The sequence below is a fragment of the Tinamus guttatus genome, unplaced genomic scaffold (assembly GCF_059628265.1).
Source record: "Tinamus guttatus ecotype Peru unplaced genomic scaffold, ASM5962826v1 Tinamus_guttatus_pri_ptg000367l, whole genome shotgun sequence".
Lineage (NCBI taxonomy): Eukaryota > Metazoa > Chordata > Aves > Tinamiformes > Tinamidae > Tinamus > Tinamus guttatus.
The window spans coordinates 766093-787585 of NW_028288901.1; the positions used below are offsets into that span (position 1 = coordinate 766093).

The window sequence follows — 21493 nt, forward strand, 5'->3', positions numbered from 1 at the left end:
AACAAGTCATAAAACACGCGAACACAAAAACCAACAGGCTCTGCAGAAGCTAATCAAGAAAACGTTTCATCTAGAAGAATTGTTTTAACTCGGAAAACAATTCCCCCTATTGACATCCTGCATCCAAATCCCACCGTGATTTAACTGCGTGATGCCATCAGAGCCTTAGATCCTCGAGAACTGATTTGTCCTAGGAAAGCACTGGGAAGCACAGGACCTAAGGAGTTAAATAAGCAGGAAAAGAAGGCACTGATCTGCAAAGTAACTAGCTACAAACAAAGAAAACAGGAATTCTTGGATATACATTAAACATATTGCTGAAAATAAAAACACCAAAAGTTTGGATGTTTTTCTTTCCTTTTTAAAGCTTAACAGCAAAGAGGAGATACAAAATGTCAGGTAAAGGTGCTATTTATAACCAAAACAATTAGTAAACACTTCCATCTAGAAAATGAGGCTATTAGGGTATTAAAAATGTGTTAATTTTTTTCAGTTGTTCTAATTAAGCCTTTATTTATGTAAGTGTAAAAAGCCTTTAATCTTATATTTCTAGAGCTTTTTATTTTGTTCTCGTATGGCACAGAGGAGACAGTTCTTCCTGTGAGTAAGAAATTAGTAAATTCATTAAAATATAGTAAAATCATCTAGTGAGACCTTTGCTGATGTTTTCACCTAGCAGGGCAGCAGGCCTATATCTCATTAATGCAAACAGTTAACATTTCCTCACTTTGAAATCATGACAACAAGCTGAAAAGACGCTGAATCAAGCAAATAAGAAGGGATTATAAATAATATGCCTGAGATTAGTCACAGTTGTGGGGAATATTTTACACATTCTCGTTCTTAAATGTTATAAAATAGGACTCGAAAACTTGAAAACCTACTTAAATACTTCAAAATCTTCAAATAAATCTGAATTATCTTAGTTGAATTTACAATATAAATGAAACATTAATATGCAGTTAATTTGAGCATACTAGGTGAGAGAAATATTAGATGTTTATAATGTATAGGGTTATGCACATGGAAATGAAGTTTAAGACACTTCTGTTTGCATGTGGCACTGCATCCCTTCCACCAACACTTGCTGGAAGAGGGACCTTGCCCCTGTCTTCGCTAGGATACATGACTCTGCCCTCCAGCTTTTGGACACGCCTGGGCTGGGTTGCAAGGAAGGAAAAACACACTGGTAGGATGTGCCGTTACTCAGAGTGGAGAATCACTCAGGAGGCACTTTAGGATATCAGAAAACTGAAGAATAGAAAGATTTTCTAAGATCATCAACTTGGCTACCTTCTGAGCTCAGTAAATAAACTTTTTCTGTAAGAGCTGTAAGAAATTATTTACCTCTCAAGATCAGAGCCAGTGAGGTTGAAAGGGACAGTGCGAGGTGATCTAGCATCACCCCCTCATAGTCAGTGCTGAATTCTCAACTTAATTTTCACTAGAAAACTAGTGGGCTGGGGACTGCAGCATGTACAGCTCATGCACTTGAGTTTTTCTTAAAAAAGGAAGTTTGAAAAACTGGTATAAAATACACCAGGGACTGCATACTTTTACTAATGCATATATTTACGTGTTTGCCTGTATACTTGGGCATGTGCCCATGAAAACACGTGTTTTGCACATCTAGTTGGTGCTCTGCATCCACGTACCTACAAGCTGGGGAGATAGGAGCAGCAGTTTCAGGAGCGCAGGAGCTGCCATAGGGGCCAAACACCAGAGCCTCCCGAAGCTTCGTGTCCTGGTCTCGGGAAGAGGTAGGAAACGAGGCATCTCTCGGGCCAGACTCAAAATGCTACAGCAGGTCAACACGGTGTCACCTGCTCCTCCAAAGCGCTCTGCCCGTTCTCTAGGAAAGGCTGAGTTAAACCATGACTTTCATTTCCCTTTAAAAACAGGCTTTTTTTTTTCCTCCCCAAACATTAAACCTGGTGAAAGGCCGCCCTCGGAGGGCCTCTGCGAGGAGCTGCCCGCGGCGATGGGCCACTTGGGCAGCCCGCCCGGCCTTTGTTTGGGGGCGAGCGGAGCTGCCTCGCGCACCTTCCCTCAGCGGCGCCGCCTCGCCGCCCTTTGTGTCCTCCACCAACAAGAGGCCGCCCCGGCCTTCAGCCTCCCCACCACAGAGGCTCTTCAGGACCTATATGATTTTATACCCATTTGTATCTCACATTCCACGCAAAACACACTTGGGTTCCTATTTTTTTCCCCCTGGATTTTACAGTTCAATTCAACTATTGCATCGCCGACACTCAGGCGAATCCTTAAGCTAAACGGCTCAGGGCAATTTCCCTGCATTCTACCAAAACACAGAAGTGACCACTGCCTGTTCCGGACAAAGGAATTGGGCTGGAACGTTAAGAATTAGGATGAGCGAGAGCAGCAGCTCCCTCTAGTTGGAAAGAGTATTATTTTTCACCCCTGCTGAGCTTGCACAGAGGAAGGACAGCCAGATATTACAAGCATCGTTTACAAAGTGCTAGATGATAAATAATGCCTACTGTAATGAGCAGTTGCTTGTAGACCCATTAGTTGTATCAGTCGCTCTTTCCAAGAATAAAAAACGTGTTTTACTACTCAGGCTGATTTCTGACTGCTTTTTGAAGATGTAACTATGAACAGTTGACTACAAATATATATATTTTTTTCATTCAGAATTCACACATTCAGGAAAGTGATCTGAAAACCACACACTACTTCATGTTAAAATAAGAACTAAAACTTGCAGACACTTGAAATAAATCTAAAGGTTTCCCGTATCCATGCCAGAGCCACCTCCTTACATTTCCAAGGCTTTGAAAGTAAAGAAGAGGCTTTTTAGCCCGAGGGGTTAAAAGTGTGGGTGTGGAAGTGGGCTTTTGTTAGAAAAATTAGCAATGCTATGAGTCATTGTGCATTAGTGGCAGAATAGTTTTGCATCTTGTATGAATCCAGACACCATATGCCATGCGAGGGCCTATTACTTTATTGGGGGCCGCGGCTGACAGGCCGACACGTGGGTATCCCCAGCGGAAAGGCTGTCTCCTCGCTGCGGCGTGCGCGGGCAGGCAGTGATGTGAACACAGCAGACATTGTCGGGAGCAGCAGGAACAGCTGGTGAGCCAGCGCCGCGCGGGCTGCCGAGCCCGCATGCTAATGAGCGCCGGGCGCGCACAATGCCGGGCCCGCCGCGCGCGCGGGCGGACGCACGGACCGACGGGTGTTGCCGGGAGCCCCTCGCGCGAGCAAGGCCGCGCCGGGGTCCTTGGCACGCGGGCCAAGGCGGCGAGCGCCGCGCAGGCCGAGCGCGTGCTGGAGCCAAGGCCTGTTTTGTCTGCGGGGGGATTAGCCCGCCTGAATTAAATTTAAAAGGGAGAAAACTTCGCTTTTCTTTTTATTCCCCTCCTCTATGTTTATGACAAAGGAGAAACAAACAAAAATAACCCCGGGAAACTCAAAGTGTAAAGCAGGGTTTGGAAGTGAGCTTTTAAAAGATATAAGGCAGGTTTTTGCTGCAGTAATCCCTCTGAAGTTAGCAGGGGCTGAACAGTAAAAAGCACCCAAACTTATAGCAAAAATATTACGATTACAAAGACCTTTGTCTGGGGTTCGACTGAAGAAAAGAACCCAGCACAGCAGCTCATGCCCAGGTCAGAGGAGGTCTCGTGCACTAGGGAGAGCACTAGAGCAAGCAGCGGGTGTTTGGCCTCTAGATGCTCGTGTTTTGGGAGAGCACGAGGGTGGATGCAGGCTATTTAAGGGATGTTTGCCAGCTTCCTTACAAATAAAACTAGCCCTTGCTGCTTTGATTTTGTTACTGTAGCTTAAATTAAAACCAGAACTACATCACCAGCTTCCTGAAGACCCTTGGGGTAGGGCCAAATTACACCACGGAGAACTGTATTTTAATGAAATTGTTTTATTTTTATGGAGAATAATAGAGGCACTTTGAGGGTTGTTGGCTTGACCCACCTTTCAAAGCTACTACACTGCATGGAACAAGTCCCACGAGAGCAGGGGGATGGATCGCCCACTGCAGAAACCTTCACCCAACGGCTTTGGATGCGGAATGTGCCCCTTGCAGTGCCCCAGGCTTCATACCTTCAGCTGCTCTGAAATTTTGCATCACTACCTAATATTCCTACAGCTTATCATGAATTTATATCAAGATGGACAAAACAGTTCTTAAACTTGCCCAAACAGTAAATAGACATTGCTCCTCTTTTTGCAGCCAAAGTGTAGGACAATTTCAGATTGCTTTAAGCACCCTAATATTAGGGGCTATACAATAACCTCTTAGATATTAGCCAGTCAGTATCAAACCTTATTTGCCTCTTCAACTGTTATTCGCCCTAGACTTTCAGAGAAATCTGCTGATTTTTGCTTAGGAATATTATAAAGAACTATACTGTACTTTTGTAGATTGAAACCGGATCAACATTACTTCCCATAGGCAGTGCTCTATCAGTACTTGTGTACAACTCAATTTGACTCAAAGTCCAGGGCATAAGAGTTGAAAGCAACCAAAGCCCCCAGCTTTATGCAAAAGTTTTCACTTACAAGCTAAATATTTCTGATGAAGAAACAAAAGTTTCACAGAAAGTAGCGGCTTTTCCATAGCAGAGAACTAAACTTCAAACTCACAACTCTGAGCTGCTTTTAAAATCATATAGACTATAGTCTTTCCAGCAAGATCATGACTTTACAATCTTTGATGGGGGCTAAAAAGACATTGTCATGTCATATGTATTTCAAGAAGCTTGTTTTCAATTATCGCATATACATATAATTAAATATATCCAAAGATGACTTTTCTTCTATTTCTGTCTTATATTATACAGTGAATTTTCACTTCAATAACAAACATTTAAGTGCATTCTTAAGCAAGAAATCATATGAAGAGATCCTAAAAGGTAGAAAAACGAAGGGTCACTGAACTAACACTGTTTTTGAAGGTGCAAGCGGTTTCCTATCACACAAAATAGCCAACCTTACTTAGAAACCACCTCACTGAGAAAAACAAAGAGGCAGGAGAGAATTCCAAAGGAAATGGGGCAGGGAATTAACCCAGCTATTCTTGTATGGGCCATCTCCAACGACAAGAAGGAGGGACATTAGGCAAACAGGGAAGGTAGGACTTCTTGTTGCTATATAAATAATTCTGTGAATAAATAATGGGGTTCAGTCAGACTCACCAGCTCTCACCTGATTTTTTTTTTAAAACCCGTTTATATGCAATGCAGAAAGGAAGATGGACAGCAGTGAAGTTTACCAGCCTGTGAAAACCACGAGCAGTTACGAGTCATGTACATCCAAAGGATGTCACAAGGGACTATGAACAGTGATGGATATGCATAGTGATGGATTTTGCACACGGAAATATAGGAATTTAAACAGCCTTGTGTCTGTACATCATTCAGAAACATCTAACAACTAAATCTGCCTAAGTATCATACGGCTCTTTCTACATACAAGAAGGGAAGGCAGTAGATTTCCCCACAAGTCTATGAAGAGCCCTATGAATAAGAGCTGAAGAGCTGCCTCCGCAATCCCGTGTAATGCCACCTAAAAGCTTTGCCTCGCATGACTTAGTGCGGGCTGGAACAGATTAGAGCTATCGATTGCCGCCCGGAGAAGGTTCTCGCTGCGCGAGCGGAAGGTGAGCGGCACAGACAGCCAGCTCCGCTATCGATCTGCTCCGGCGGGGAAGCTGCGCTTCCAAATGAAGGTCAGGGCTTCTCTACACCATCTAGTGCAGCTGCTGGAACAGTTATCAGGAGCCTCGGGAAATCGGCGCGACTGGACCAAATACTTCTGTCTAAAACACGAACCCGTCTTGCGCTGGCTGGTTACAGCAAGTGACAGAAAAGCTAAGGATGGCAAGTTCAATCTGCTGCTTTCTGGAGACAAAATAACAGGGAGCGACTCGGGCTGCTCCCGTGGGTCAACACCCATCGCTTCAGCAGCAGTGGCCTGTCAGATACCACGTCCTGTCAACCGCCACACTGGGATTTCATCCTCATTTCTGATGGGATCTACGGAGCTTGGTGGCACAGCCTCCTTGGAGGAAACAAAGCAAAGAAATCATGAGCCTTGTCTGAATAGAGGAATAGGCTTTCTATTTCTATTTCATTTCCATGGCACGATCTCACGTACCTCTATAACTAAAAGTGCATTCTTCACGAAAGTTCAGCAAAATACACCTTGAAAGGTGCACAAACAGGGTTTTCAGCCATCTCATGTTGCATGCCCCTGCAAAACACGCATGCCAGTCACATCACTCAAACACTGATTTTCAGTGTTTAAATCTGATAAACAAGCAAATCAATCACTCTAAGTTAATCATGAATTGGCATTAAATTGACAAAAGGAGCTACGCTGCAATTAGGAGTTGATGCTCTTTGTTGAATCTTTTTGATTCCTGACATGATGTATTACATGTATGACATGTGTTACACATGTTAATATTTGGATGCAATATAATTGAAGCTGGGAATATCTTTTGAATTCATCCTGATCAGCTAAGGAGGTACATTCTGTTCATTACAGCACATAAACCTTTAAGAGATAGGTTAACACACTACCCTCTAAAGTCAGCGCTCTGATTCCTCTTGGCCCTCAGGACTGCAAAGCTTAATCGGAGAAATGGTGACATCCAGTGCTTGGCTATTATGTCAAGTGTAGGCATTTTCATAAAGCACAGACACATTAAGTGGCAGCTCAAGGCCGTGAACATCCAAGATAGACTTGGGAAGAACTTAAAACTTATCTCTTTTCAGGGTTCCTCTTTGAAGGAACAAGTATATCAAAGCTTACCACTGTGGTGAGTTTTTCTTCTTCTCACCAGGTTATAGCTCATCATTTCCCTGTATATGTATAATTACATATTTAATTCTCTGAATATTAATGAAGAAAATGAAGCAACAGCACGCCTGATGTAAGACACTTCTGATGGGATTTCACATCCAAGAATGCTTGCTGGAATACCTTGGCTGGAGGGCAAAGAGAGCAGCTGAGTGAAGAGATGAATCACACGTCTCTCCTCCCCCACAAATTTCAGTTATTTCTTCTTTCCCTAAAGAGTAATTCAGCATTGTACTCTAATCAATATACTATAAAAGAGAATGAAAAATATGCAGGCATCAAATGGATCAATAAGAAAGAAAAATGGCAGCATGTGCTTGGTAGATCTGTTCTAAAGTGAGGATGCTAAGAAGGCACTTTTACAAGAAACATTAATTCTTATTAAACACCAACAGGAACTTCCTATTTACTCATTCACAGAAAGACAGATGCAGCTTATGTGCTTAAGAAAATAATTTAAAGACTATGGAATGAACCAAGAATACTCTGACTCCCAAGACATTCTGTTTATAGATGTGCATTACTCTTAAAGACAGTATTGACCACAAGCAACCTCTGCTTTAACTGGCCTCATTAAAAGGAACTTTAGTTTCAACACAGATGATTATTTCTGTCTGACAGACTAGTTGTTCCTTCCTTCTCGCAGCAAATAAATGGGTGGCTGTAGTACACTGAAAGACTTGCCTAAAAACATATTTTTATCTAACAATTTTAGCAAGTTTAAATGGTATTTGTGTTTTTATAAAACTGTAGCCTTAAATTTTAACTTTTTTCTGTTTTTTTTTTTCCTCATCATTTAACCTTGTTCATTACAATTAAATATACAACCATATTTCAAAGAAAAATCACTGCCTGAAAAAAGTCAGAACGGGGAGGCTTTCTCTGGAAATAGGTTACTGAGCACTTAAGGTTTGCAAGAGCAGCATGGTCTGCAGCTGCTCAGTCTCAGCACTTCAGTGCACCAACAATGAATGCACTTCTGAAAAAAAAAAAAAAAAAGGATTATTTTAAAGATATACTAATGTATAACCATCTACTATCACACAAATACCACAGCCCTGGCAGAGAACATTGAGTTTTAAGGGGAGAACTTGACCCTGCTCAGCACTTGCTTGGGTGCAATGCCATCTCACATCGTTTGACTTATACAAAGAAACTTGGAGGCAGAACAGCTTTAGACTAAAGTTTAAATTAGTTACTTGTTAATGCATATTCTTCTTGTCCCAATGAATGCCTTAAAACAAAAACAACTACATTAATGCAAAAAGGAGATTAAAAAATCTTTTATGGTCTGCCATAGTTACCTTTTTTTTTATTTTACGAAGAGATTTCCAAAAGAAAAAAAATGTATTTGGGTACAACAGTGGAATTTGTGTCATCATGACCAAATGATTACAGTGCAAACTGCAGATTCTCCGGTGGCTCCGCAGGCTTCTGGTCCCCATGGTAACTACAGCTCAGATATTGTCCTCCACTCAGCTGGAGCACCGAGAGTTGGGAGGCTTTTGTGCCCGGGAGATTTCTTCCACAACCTTCTAGCAACAGACCCTACTGCTTCCTCCTGACTCTTTCCTAATTGAGATGCAAATTAATCTCTGTGGCTGATTACACTTCCCTTAAAGCCACTGACAAGTGCAGCTGTAACCAGAGTTTACAGACTTTCCAACAAGTGACTTCAGCTGTCACTATTTGCATGCGGCTGCCAGAGCTCAGCAGCCCTCTGCACGGTGGATGCAGATCACTTCCCTTCAGGCACCGCAAACATTTATTCACTTCCCATCCTTAAATAGGAAGGTTCAAACAAGAGATCTGCCATGTGCAAGACGCCCGGTTAAACTGTCCTGATAAATGTTTTACACTGCCAGCTTCAGTGGCAGAAAGGGAAGGGATAACAGGAATATTTCATTTTATTTTTAAGCTTCCAACATCACTTAATAAACCAATCCCTCAAGTCTCCTTTTACAACTGTCCTTTGATTTCTCTCAGATTAGTCAATATTTTATTACTATCGAACGATTTACAACCAAACAGAGTGTTTAAGACCTGACCTAAGCAGCCACAGAGCAATCTGCACTGCTGTCCTTGCAGTTATTCTGTGCAATTACCAATTACCAATTTCTAACCACACTTGAATCGAGAACATTTTTAACTATTAACTCTTCCTATGAATGTCTGCTCTACAATGAAAACTGGAAGATAATTTCTCGGCTCTGCCTTAACAGGCTATCAAAACTTTCCTGCATCCAAACTGCAAAGTTATGTTACATATGCAGTATATAACATGTTTTGCATAACATAAAACATATGTTGTTTCGCAATATGCAAAAACATCACTCTTTACCATGAATATTGCTTTTTACTTCTCCTCTCCATTCACATTTTCAAGTTATTCACCTTCCTTTCAGTGCCTTTATAATTCTTAAAGCTGCCTCTTTGTCCGTTAGCTACAGCCCCTACAGCCCATTGATCTTTTGCATCCTCTTCCTTTCATCATCTCAGCTTAAAACATTTCAAACTTCTATCATCTACAAGTTAATAAATAAAACACTATAATGTCTTAAGAAAGGACTTTTACAAAACTCTACGCAACTGAAGAGTCCACTTCTGCAAAACCAGACATGCGAACGCACGTGTGTCAATCCTAATTAAAGCACACGTATTAAGCTGGCTTACAGCTCTCTTCCCTAACACACTGCTGGTCGCTGCTGGACTTGGGAAGCTGAACGAGGAGCTGCACAGAGCCCAGACCCGTTTCGTGCCCGTCCTGTCCCTGCATCCCAGCACAAACCCTCTCTCCGGATGCCTCACACTGGCATACAGGTGTTAGCTCAGCATTTTCCTTACTATTTTCCTCTCCAACGCAATGAAATTATTGAACCTGTTTTCATTACCTCTAAATTGCTGGGCCAGCTCTTGTCCTGGTCGCTTAGTTGTAGTAACCCCTGAGAGCAAGATGATCCCTGGAGCCTGCACACTGTGGAAGAGCTACGGAGCAGCATCACCACCTGGGACATGTTCAAACACTTCCTTCCAAAATTCTCAGCATAGGCAACAAGAAGACATGATTGACTTGTAACTGCATAAGTTAGAAAGTCATCCTTAGACCACCATGGTTTTTGGGAAAGCCCAAATGGCAGCATAGGAGTTAGAGAAGGATTTCTGCCTTATTCGTAGTTATATCAAACGTGTCTGTTTTGAAGTCATTTTACTGCCCAGTTTCAGCTCAATCCTTCTCTCCCAGGAGCTTCTGAAGTGTAATCCAAGTTATGTAAAGCTTTCTCATCTACCCCAGGTCATCCTGACAGGATCTCCCCACCCCAACATCTTTCAGTTTCAGAAGTCTCTCAATCAACAGCCACTTTCCATTTGTCATAAAGAGAAGTAGCCTTTGAGGCACTACAGAAATTGCTGGTGCAAACAGCATGCCAAAAAGTCACGTATGCTGTCATGTGTGTGCCCCTTGTGTTTCACTATAGGATAAATAAGGACCATATAAGGACCTAGAAAGAAACCCAACTAGAAAGCTGAAGCACAGCAGGCCAGTGCAAATTACTGGCTCACAAAATGTGAAAGCTGCAAGATGAACAGGAGCTAAGAAACTGAGGACTCCTACTGGGAGGTGGTTGATAGGGTAACAGTAAGGGGCAACAGCCTCTCTTCCTTCCTACAAGCATCATCACTTACAGTAATTCTACTGCACTAGTTTTGTTATACACAGATTAATCCATTGGCTTGTATGTCCAAAGTTGCCAAGTATATTAGATAATACAGACTCCTAAAAAAAAGTATTTGGAAAGTATTATGTCTATTAAAAATATGCCTCAAGCTAATTTACCTATGTTCTTTCAAAGACCAAAACATTAATTTTCCAAACTCTTTCTCAAACTCATATGATTAGAAAAATCATTATATGAAAAGTATCCAGAGAAAGTGAAGTGCAGTGAGTGTTGGTCCTGAGATGTGATTAACAAAATGTGCTGTAAAACATTCCTAGTGCAATTATGGCATGAGAAAAGAATCCCACACAGTCAAGCAGCAAATGATTTTATGCTCTTAGTTTGCATATCATGCAAGAATGAAAGTCAATACTACGTGTTTGGTAAGAGAAAAGCCTTCTATCTACTTATCTTCCAGCAACTGGTACAAGATAGGTTCTGAAATTCCCTAAATACAGACATGCTAGCATATAAATCAAACTAGGCAACTGAAACATCCAAATCATAGGTCAAACCTTATCTGTGTTCCTAATGCACTAATGCATAATGTGTTAGTAAAGCCCCAGTAAAGGCAGTGGAACTACTTCCTTGAATAGGAAGGTGAGAATACAGTTTGCTCTGTATATTAGTCTAATACAGACTATAGGTGACTACTTTATTAGCATGAAAGGAAATTGAAGATTATCACCACTTACAGTTCAAAGAATAAATGTAAGCCTACCCTGAGCAAGATTCTCCAGAACTGTTGGTGAGATCATTCAGCTGATGTTTTAACCTTATTTTTAAAACCTTAGGTTATAGCTGGGTATGCGTGACCCTAAAAACACGGAGATTGATAGAAAGTTTTTTTACATTTTTTCAGTAAAATTAAATTGGAAGGACTCTCATGAACACTTACCTCTAACAGAAGAATGTCAGGAATGAGAGACACTACCTAAGTGCATCACATCAGTAGGAAGAAAGGATACAAGCTCTGGTAGAGTGGGATGAGGGACTTCACAGCTCTGCTGGCATTGATGCACGTGGCACATACAAGGCTTGGCAGCAGCTTCGCAGTCACTATCGCTCCATCAAAGAGAGGACCAAAAAACGGCACCTGCAGACCCCAAAATAAAATCAACACACACAAATTAAGGCCAACTGGAGCTGCAAAATTACTATAGATGTGTAAGGAGATTTTATAGAATACTCAACTCTGTATATGTTAATTTGTGATGTATAGAAACAAAATTCATCTATGAATTTGAAATTGATTTTCCACTTTGTATAGATAGTTAAGAGATGTTTTCTATCTTGCATCTCACAACAGGAGACCCTGATTAACTGGGCTGAGCAACATAGCATTGGCAATTCCTCTATGAACTCCTTCCCTGGACATCGCTCCAGGAAAAAAACAAACTGATCCAAGAAAATCAGATCTATGGAAAGTAAAGATGGCAGAAAAATAAAAACTCTCCAAGTTAGTAGCATGTAATAAATTGGGACAGATGCCAGCAAGTCTAATCCCAGTATACAAGGTACAATGTTAAAACTGTGTTACTTTAAGGTTTCCTTCAGAGGAAATAATGATATTACAATATTTCATGACCTATGGTTCTTCAGAAAAATATCTGTATCGGGTAAAAAGCCCAAAGATTTAATTAAAGTGAAAAACATCTGGAATTACATATGTGTAAGAGATTTTGCAATGTCAAAACAAGAAAATCTTACATTAAAATGTATAGTAAATGTTAATATTTACAAGTAGTCAAATATTTACAAGTACTCATTTTCCTAACACCAATTCAAAATGGACCAAAAACCCCACACAGAAGCTGGCAGCAATTATCAATATTTAAGCTATGGATTTTTTTCTACCCGTATAGAGGCTTATCGCATAAATAAATACCCTCTATTATTCTTCTGCAACTGCTCATGGGTGACTGTGACAGTCATTCAATAAACGGACAAAGGGAATAATATAAATCCCTTGCATCTAGGGAATTCTTCTAATTAGAAGTGGCAATGAATTACAGGAGAAATTTGGTTTTAATATAACATCTGCAAGTGACAGCTGTCTTTTCACAGAGATTTTCTGTCATTCCTTTACTTAAATAATCACCAAAACCAAAAAAATAGATCAGTGTAAAATGTTTCCCTAGTGTGGGGGTGTTGTTTGGTTCTGTTTTCTTGTTTAAACTATTCCTCTGTTCTTCTCATGAATTCTTGCTCACGTGGTACTGCTCAGCATTGCTTCTCATGCAATAGGTGCTAACCAGTAAATTTAGCAAAAATATCTCCCAACTGTCACAATCAACTGATGTTTTAAATTAAAAAGTTTCACTGCTGTTTTTTCTGAGAGCTTAACATCCACGCTCCATTAAAACACACTTTTATCTACTGAAAAAAACTCTTTCTAAACTAAAAAGGGGACTCCAAGGTCCAGCCTGGTCCAGCCTTAACCAGGCTGCTGTCAGCAAGCAGCAAAGGAAGGAAGGAAACAACAAAACCCAATACAATAAAATGATGTTTATAACTTAGCTCATCTCCTCTGCACACATTAAGCACGGGACTTTCAAAAGGAGGAAAGTATAGGTACTTTTCCCCCCGCCCAAGACAGATTATTTCCAGAAACATGTCCTAGGGATACGCTTGGCCAGAAATTATGTATTTTTTCATAGAGCAAAGGTAGCACACACCGTCAGATGGAAAAAGAAAACAACGCAGTACAGGACAGAAGTGACTTTGTACAGAAGTGAATAATTTTATATTATCAAAGAAAAACAAACATAATGCAAACGAAGGCACATTAATACTTTCCCAAATTTGAGTTCCCCTCAGATGCAGCAGCCCGGCTGCAGGTCATTAAAGTCAATGTAAGGCAGCAGGGCAACCGTGTCCATCTGCACAGAGCCGGTGCCCGGCTGAGGCAATAAATGAACCGCAGGGAAACGGCAGCATCTTCTGCTCGGGACTTGTTGTAAGTTGGTATTTGATGATAGACTTAAATAAGAATCAATTAAAAAAATATTGAAGAGGGAAGGGGAAAAGTCCCCTGCTTAACCACTCCAAATGTCAACGCATGTTACGCACAAAGCAGAAATTAATATTCCCCACACTGCAAACACCTGCCTCCTTAAAATTTCCAAAAAGAAAAAAAAATATATTTTTTGCTGCAAACAGCAAAAGTAGGCAAAGTTAAATAAACCTTCAGAGTACAAAGGCTTCACTTCTATAGCAAGCAGCACTAGTTAAAAGACTGGGGAATGGGTAAATTATTGTACCAAATGGCTGAGAATTAATCTCTGATGACTAGCTGCAATCTAACGAGGCATCTGTGTCCCAGGGAACCCACGGCGTGTCCCTGGCGGTATGTGCAGTGTGTAGAGTCTGCTTGGCATTCTTTGTCCTCTTTTGCAGGCAGCTTTTCGTCTCATTGTTTAGAATATCCTCATGCATCTGTGACGCGTGGAATGCATTCATCCTAACAGACTTACTATTGTTTTCGCTCCGAAGCTTTGTTGAGCAAAGACTGCATCACGGTTCCTGATAATTATATTGCTTAATTAATCAAGACAAAAAAAATTTGCAAATCATTGCCTGGTTGCCAAGCAGGGAGATAAAAAATGAAAACAATACAAGCTGAGGCAATATAACAAAAGTAACAGCTATCTGATCAGAAATTCTTATATAATGAAGCTATTAATGCTAAATCGGTTAATGTTAACATTGCTCCAGGTGTCTCTACTTAGACACAAACAAAAAGGCTAACATTATGTATATAAAAGGCCAAATGTTGCCATGGATTCTGTAACCTGATAGAGAGGACAGCCTTTTCATTTGATTAGGGAATGCAATTTAAATACCAGGGACTGAAGCCAAACAACAGACATTTCTCTCTGCAAGCCTCTTTCATTCACCCTGGGGTCAGTAGCTGGTGAACAAAAGGTCAGCCACACTTGCCCTGGAAATGTCTGGATTAATTTTATTACATTGTAATGGTTTGTACTTTAAATGCAAGGATAACACTAAATTTCCAGTTAGCTATTATTCCTTCAGTCCGTTGGGCATTTTTTGGCTAACATATACAACAGCATGGCTTTTTTTTCCCCGATTGATTCATAGAATTTTTAAGCATCTTCATAAACCAAATTCGGATTTTCTTATGGAACTCTGAACTTGAGCTGCATTAAAAGCTATTTGCTATTTTAAGGTCATTTTTACTAAAATTTCTGAGAAATAAATTATAGAGCTGAAAAAATAAGTTTAAAGACAAAAACAAAAGAAAGTATTTCAATTTATTAAAAAAAATCATGTTTCTTATTGAAAATGACTGCTGCAAAATCTAGCTGTTAGTATATAATAGCTGGATCTCAATACTCAAGAAGTATTCCATCCAGTGATTAAGTATGTCAGATTTATACATTTGCCAGAACTGGTTGTTCTCTTGGACAAATATTGCTTTTCATATAAAGGAAAATATTTATCACATTGGTTATTTCCACAAAGCATATTTTAAACACATTTTTGCACTTATAATGCCAGAGAAGCATTTATTAAGCTAGTCCTTTTATATACACACATATATACAGATAACTCGACATTCTACAACCAAAAAAAAAATCCATTATTTCAAAAAAAATGCAGTTAGAAAACATTAGCATCAAAGTACTTTGATACCAGGCTGTCCAGTGACTCCATCATTCCAGCAAGTGAGATTATCAGGAGGGTCTCAAAACATGTGAGGTAACACACAGTGCCATATGTACAACAGTAGCTAAGCCGTATGGGGTGAATTAATAGCAAAAGAAGAACCTAAATCTTGATTATTTTGCATCGATTGGCTTACGTTGGAAACCACAATCATTTTAAACATTGTTCCCTGTATAATAACTTCTACAGATTTCGACTTTTGAAATACTTCCCTTCAGCAACAACATAACACGAATTGCTTTCTTTTCACGCGTAGGAATTAAGCCTCGCTTTTAAACTGAAATGGATAAACTGCATTTAGTATTTGTTGCAGAAAGGAGGAGGATGCTAAAGCAGTTTTATATGAGCAACAAAGCTGTTGGTCACATGAATAACACACGACAGATCCAATAAAGCAGTCAAAACATACCTCTGGTTTCTTCATTATTTCTATGAAAAACATGTGATTCTTCATCGGATAAATAACAATTAAAACATCTCCAAAATCCGTGGGTATAATGCCCCTGCGGTAGTTCCTGGTGTGCTCCGACCAGACGATGTGAACCTCATCATTTCCCAAGTGACGAAGCTGCAACGGCAAATTGGCTCTTTATTAATCAGAGTGATAACAACAGTTTATGAGGGGTCATGGCTTGCAAATTGAATTACAATGCTCAATAGTAGAAATATTTCATTACGGAAAAAGTTAAAATATTGTTTTTCCCTCGTTGCTCATGAAAAGATCAGTTAAATAATTTGTTTCATTCAGAAGGCATTGTTATCTGATGGCTTAATTAAGTAATTAGCAAATTACCCATTAGCACGATATGTAGACGTACATTACCTATAATAATTTAAAGATGGTAATCTGAATTACCAGAGCAAAACATTAACAACAGAACATCGTACTGCGGTTAAAATACCACAGCTGTCACAGAAATAAAAAATGCCACAATTAAGGATGGTGGAGAAATTGCCACTAAGAACCTCTATTACTCCATTTATCATAAAATGAGTATTGCTTTGTGGATTCAGAGTCTGAAAATAATTTTTGTTTGAAAACTGAAACAAAATTCCTTGGAATAAAGCAAGTCACAGTAGAACGTAAAATATTTGGGGAATTACTTCCTTATTTTAAGCAGAGTTGCATAAAACTAACTCTCAATATGACTTGCATAGAAAGCCCCTCTGCAGATCTGCATGTTTGCTTTGGTGGTGACCTAACAGATGGCAGAAAGTATTTGAAGATGATGTACAAGCTCTGCACAGCAGCCTTCACTGTAAGCCTTAAAGGTAAAATTTAACCCACACTAAACGTGCCAGCCCCAAACAAAGCAAATTTAAGTCCCACTTAAACCTGAAAAATGATCATCTCCAACTTGGTGCTGGCTTCTTGAAAAATGTACACCATAGACCTAACAAAGCAGCCATATCACAGATCTGCTTTGCTCATTATCTCCACAGAGTAGAACAAAATCATTAGATAAAAACAATTAAATAATCTCTGCAGGCCCTGTATTAGTCTGTACTGATCACAGAATTTTCCCTCCAGGGGAATTCCAGATGACACCTTTAAAAAATTTCACCTCTATAAGGCTGGATGACAAAGGGTACACAGGTTACAACACAAACAACCATGGAAAAGATCATGAGAATGTTAAAAAGCACCAACTTGGCCAACTGTCTGCACTCCAACAAAATAAAACATAACCAAGTTCACGGAATTACTCAAATTGTCTACTGAAATAAAGAGGAATTGCATTTTGTTTACACCTATAAAAGAAAGATAGCTTTAATTCTGCTTGAAGCAAAGATAACATTTCCTGAGGTATTTTATTAAAAAAAAAAAAAAAGTCACACCTGAAGCTTCTTAGGTGTGTACAAGTGAGGGTGCATTACTGTCCAATCATCCATTCGTGATTGCTCTTGTATTTTTTTAATTACCCAGTGAAAGTAAAAAAAACACCCACGAAAATATTCATGTCAACGATATCACATTGCAGACCAATACATGCAAAACTAATTACTCATTTAAGCTTATGACAAAACTCTGATTTCACTGCAATTGATGGCAAATGCCCTTGTTTTGGTGTATCTAGATTCGCATCTGAATTAAGGGATGCAGCTAGGTGACTGCAGAAATGATGCAAAGTCTAGATTTTTTAAAAAAATCAAATCAGTCTGGCTACAATACTTCGTGCGCAACAGGTCACGCAAAGCGAGAACTGTGGCAGTTGGCAAGGCCACCCCAAACACAGCCAAAGCGAAACAATAATTTACTAGAAAAGCCAAGTGAAACGAGGGCCCAGCTCCCACCAGCTGTATTCAGAGCAGGTCAGCAGCACTGCACCCGTAAGCAGAGCACTGAATTTATGACATCCCACGTAGGCACCCAACTCACTGCAGACTTGAGTTCTAGGACAACCCATAAAAAAAACCCAAAGGCTTTATTTAATCACCTCTCATTTAAGAAACTTAATGAATATGAAGAGAGAATTCAGTAAGATAAGATATTACGCTTGTTTTTGACAACAAATGAAGGCCGAGTGCTCAAAACCTTGCAAACCTCCAAGTGCATTCTTAATCACTGTGGTTATAAGGCGTTATCATATAAACTTAATCAAAAATATTTGCTCTGGAAAGATCTTGTCTTTGATAAAACACGGTATAATAATCTTATCAGTGACAACATGCCAGCGGCCAGTTCCTTATCACTCACTCAAGCACAAGTTACATGGTAGACTAAGAATGGAAAACGAGCAAGGTCTGGTACAAAGCAGCAAACGCAGTGCATATGGAGCAGCAGATTCATGTAATATTCTCCATATAGTTTATGTGTGGAAACTGCAGAACAGCCAGAGAATAAAACATTAAGAAGGCAACGAAGCGGCTACAGGCGCGTGCTGGAGCGCGGCGCTTCCTCCGCGTCGCCCCTCGCCCGCGCAGCAAGGAGCCGCGGCCGGATGAGGGCCGAGCTGCTCGTGGCTCCGGCTCCCGCGTGCCGACCCGGCGCTCCGGCGCTCGGCAGGGGACACGCGCAGGGCGCGCGCCACCGCTCGCCTCGGGCCGCCGGCTGCCTGCCACGGCCCACACCTAATGGCCTGACCTCCTTTCCCCGCTAATTGCATTAGGCAGCCAGCTGGCTCCAGAAGGGAGTCGTCTGTTTGACGGAAGAATTCCTGCTTTCGGGCAGGCCTGGCTGCTACTTTGCCTAAGTAACAGCGAGGCCTGACATGGCCATTGTGGGCCTGACAGTGCGGCCATCCTCGAATCCCGGTTTTATTTGTAAATTAAGCGAGAAACTTCCTGCCAGAGCCGCGCTGCCTGGAGACTGATAATGTGCGCCTTTCATTCCCTTTCACTCTTACTGTATCACTGCCAATTTGTTTTTCTGCTGCTCGCCAGCCTTAGGCTATAAAAGCCTTGTAAGACATAAGTGCAATTATAGTCCTGGAGTCAAATGAATTGGACAAATCCAATAGCACAGCCCTGGCCCCACTCGGCAACCCCCTACAGCAGTTAGATTAGCCGCTAAAAATCAAATCTAGCTCCAGCTAACAAATTTCGGCGGTGAAGGAGCAAGAGTTCAGGATGGGGTTGCAACCAGATTTCTGAATTTAAAAAGTTCTGCTAGGACAACGGCAGAGGATGGAATAAATCACTCAAAAATCCCGCAGCTCATTTTTAAACAGTTAGGGACAATTTAGCCGGAACAAGGCAGCAGAGTGGAGAATGCTGTTACTATGATTGATTTTCATTTTTGCTACAAGACATCCAGATAAAGAGAGTTGGGAACTAACGACGCTGATTCCTACAGCAGCAAGGATATCAGCTGAACTGTGAATATTTCACCAAAACACATTTGCTTATTTATTCCAGAGCCAAGACTTATTTGGAGATTTTTTTCTTTGAATGAGCAGCATAATGCACCAGCATCTAAAGGAAGAAAAACTGCCAATTACAACTGCAAGGCGCAAAAATAAATGGGCCAAACTGAGCCTCAGTGGAAGTGCACTTATTGTGGGGGAATTTATACCACAATTGAATTTATCCTCCTGTGTTCCGTAAAAGTAAGGAACCATAACAACATATTTAAGGAGAATTACTGCATCTGCTTAATTCCGCAGCCCACAGAATTTATGGCCTGCTGCACGGCTTCCTTGGCCAGCAGGTGGTAAGACCTTCTGTTCAGCTCCGGAGCTTGCTAGCCCAGCAAACTGGTATTGAATTCTTTTTGCCTGTCTGTTGGCAAAATAAGCAGAGAAGAAGCCACAGAAAGGAAACAGGGATCTCCCAGATAAAGTGCAGCTTAGATGACCATTTTTTGATCATCATACATTTGCACTGCAGCAAAAAAATAAAATAAAGCAGATGCTAAGTTACAACATAGCACTCTACCTTCCCCCTACATGCTGTTACGAAATAGAAGCATTACTGAAATTAGTAAATATCAACTTTTGCATCATGGAAGATCCACATCTTGACATAAATCTGAGATGAGAACTCAGGGTCATCATTCACCAACTTTTCTGTGAGCACATGGAACTATTAAAACACTTTTAAGCCCCTTCACCCACCAGGTGAAGCATCTGCAAAGTTCCACTCGAGCAGGACTCGGGGGTCGTATCCTTTGGTCCTTAACAAAAATGGGTGGAGGAAGGGGGCACGTTCTCCTGTTTAACACTACAAAGAAGTCAGGCACGTGCTTCTTTTTGAGCACTCATGCCAGTTGTGGTCTGCACATGGAAAGGCAGCCAAAGTCAACGCAGGATTCAGAGAGAGATGAGGAATTCTGATGCTGAAGCGCCAGCGTATTTGTATGCAAACATACGGCCTGCTTGCAGCTAAGATTCAGAAGTGCAATTTCAAGAAATGGACCCTTCAGCTCTTTAATAGATTACAGTATGTTTAGCACTGTCTTTAGAATGTTTTGGATATGCATTCATGCCAAAAACACCAGCTTCAAAACAAGGTCTCCTTTCGCCATCATTACCAAAGAATTAGAAAACTACAGCGCTTTTGAAAAGCATCTTGCATCCAGTCTCAGCTGCAGGTTTGTACAGTTTATTAAGTACATGCTGATTTGTATAAAAATATATCCTAGTTTACAAAAAAGTTGTAAGCAAAATAAACAAAAAGAATATTGCATATTAAAAAGGAGCTCTGGAAGTCACCTGGTCCATCCATCCACCCAATTAAAGCAAAGTCCCACTCTGAAGATACATTAGGTGACTCAGAGCCTTTCCTTTTTTTACAGAAATACAGTTTAAACCCTGCTGCACTCCCATTCCAGTAGAAGATCTTTCTAAGTTTTAAAGCAATTAATTTGTGGTATTTTCTGTGGCTAATACGTGCTGGAACTGGCCTTGTTTCCTACCCCTTCAGGACTTGGAAACTACCAATTATTAAATGCTTTTGCTTTTTGTTTCTTAAGCCATCTACATTTCCTACAGGCTAAAGCAAATTTAGGAAACACAATTAAATACAATAAATGTAGACTCTCTCAATAGCTGTATTAATCACTAACATGGGTAGGCACTAGGGCTAAGTAAAATAGACTGTTTGCAAACAAAATCCAGTTTTGTTTTCCCCAAGCTCTGTCAGACTGTGTTCCTTCCTTTCTCAGCTAGCTGGTATTCCACAGCCTAGGAAAGCAGGACAGCAGTTCTCAAAGACAAGCAAATCTCCTGAACAAGGAAGGAAATAATTCTGTTCTCTGTATGGCTGTGGAACAGGGTAAGAGCAAATGGGCTTAAATTGAACCCGAATAAACAAAAGAAGAAATTTGCTCATGGTACAGAGAGTGAAGCACTGGACTATGTTGCCTAGAGAAACTGTAAAGCATTCATAATTGGAGATTTTAACCAGAAGCTTGACAAATATCTGCCAGGAACAAGAAAAGCACAGGCAAACCACCTACCTTCATACAGCATGGACTATACAGCCTTCAGTGTGCAGCAGAGCCTTATTTCTCTGTCTTAAAGTGCTCAGATTACACTCTTTTCCACTCTTGGGTAAAGAGTGGAATATGAAAACACACAGACAGTGAGCCGCGTGTGTACAGAGAAACTTAGCTTTGTTAATACATTTTTTTTCCATGACAGCACAAGGGAAAAAAGGGTTTAGCTTTACTACTAAAAGGCTAGGCAAGTTCTCAGGACAGGTAATCTGGAATTCCACCCTTTAACTTCTAAGAAAAGCTCTTTTTTTTAAAACAAAAAGAAAACAAAAATACCTGGCAATATATATACACATACTTTTCA

At 40.5% G+C, this 21493-nt stretch overlaps 1 protein-coding gene across 1 annotated transcript in view; it reads right to left on the reverse strand.

Moving 5' to 3' along the window:
• Positions 1 to 21493, reverse strand: part of RALGAPA2 (Ral GTPase activating protein catalytic subunit alpha 2) — a 117132-nt gene that overhangs the window by 17689 nt on the left and 77950 nt on the right. The window contains exons 37-38 of the mRNA XM_088530355.1: positions 15661 to 15819; positions 11528 to 11655 (exon numbers count right to left, since the gene is read on the reverse strand). Of these exons, the coding sequence (XP_088386481.1) occupies positions 11528 to 11655; positions 15661 to 15819 (287 nt within the window). The remainder of the gene's footprint in view (positions 1 to 11527; positions 11656 to 15660; positions 15820 to 21493) is intronic.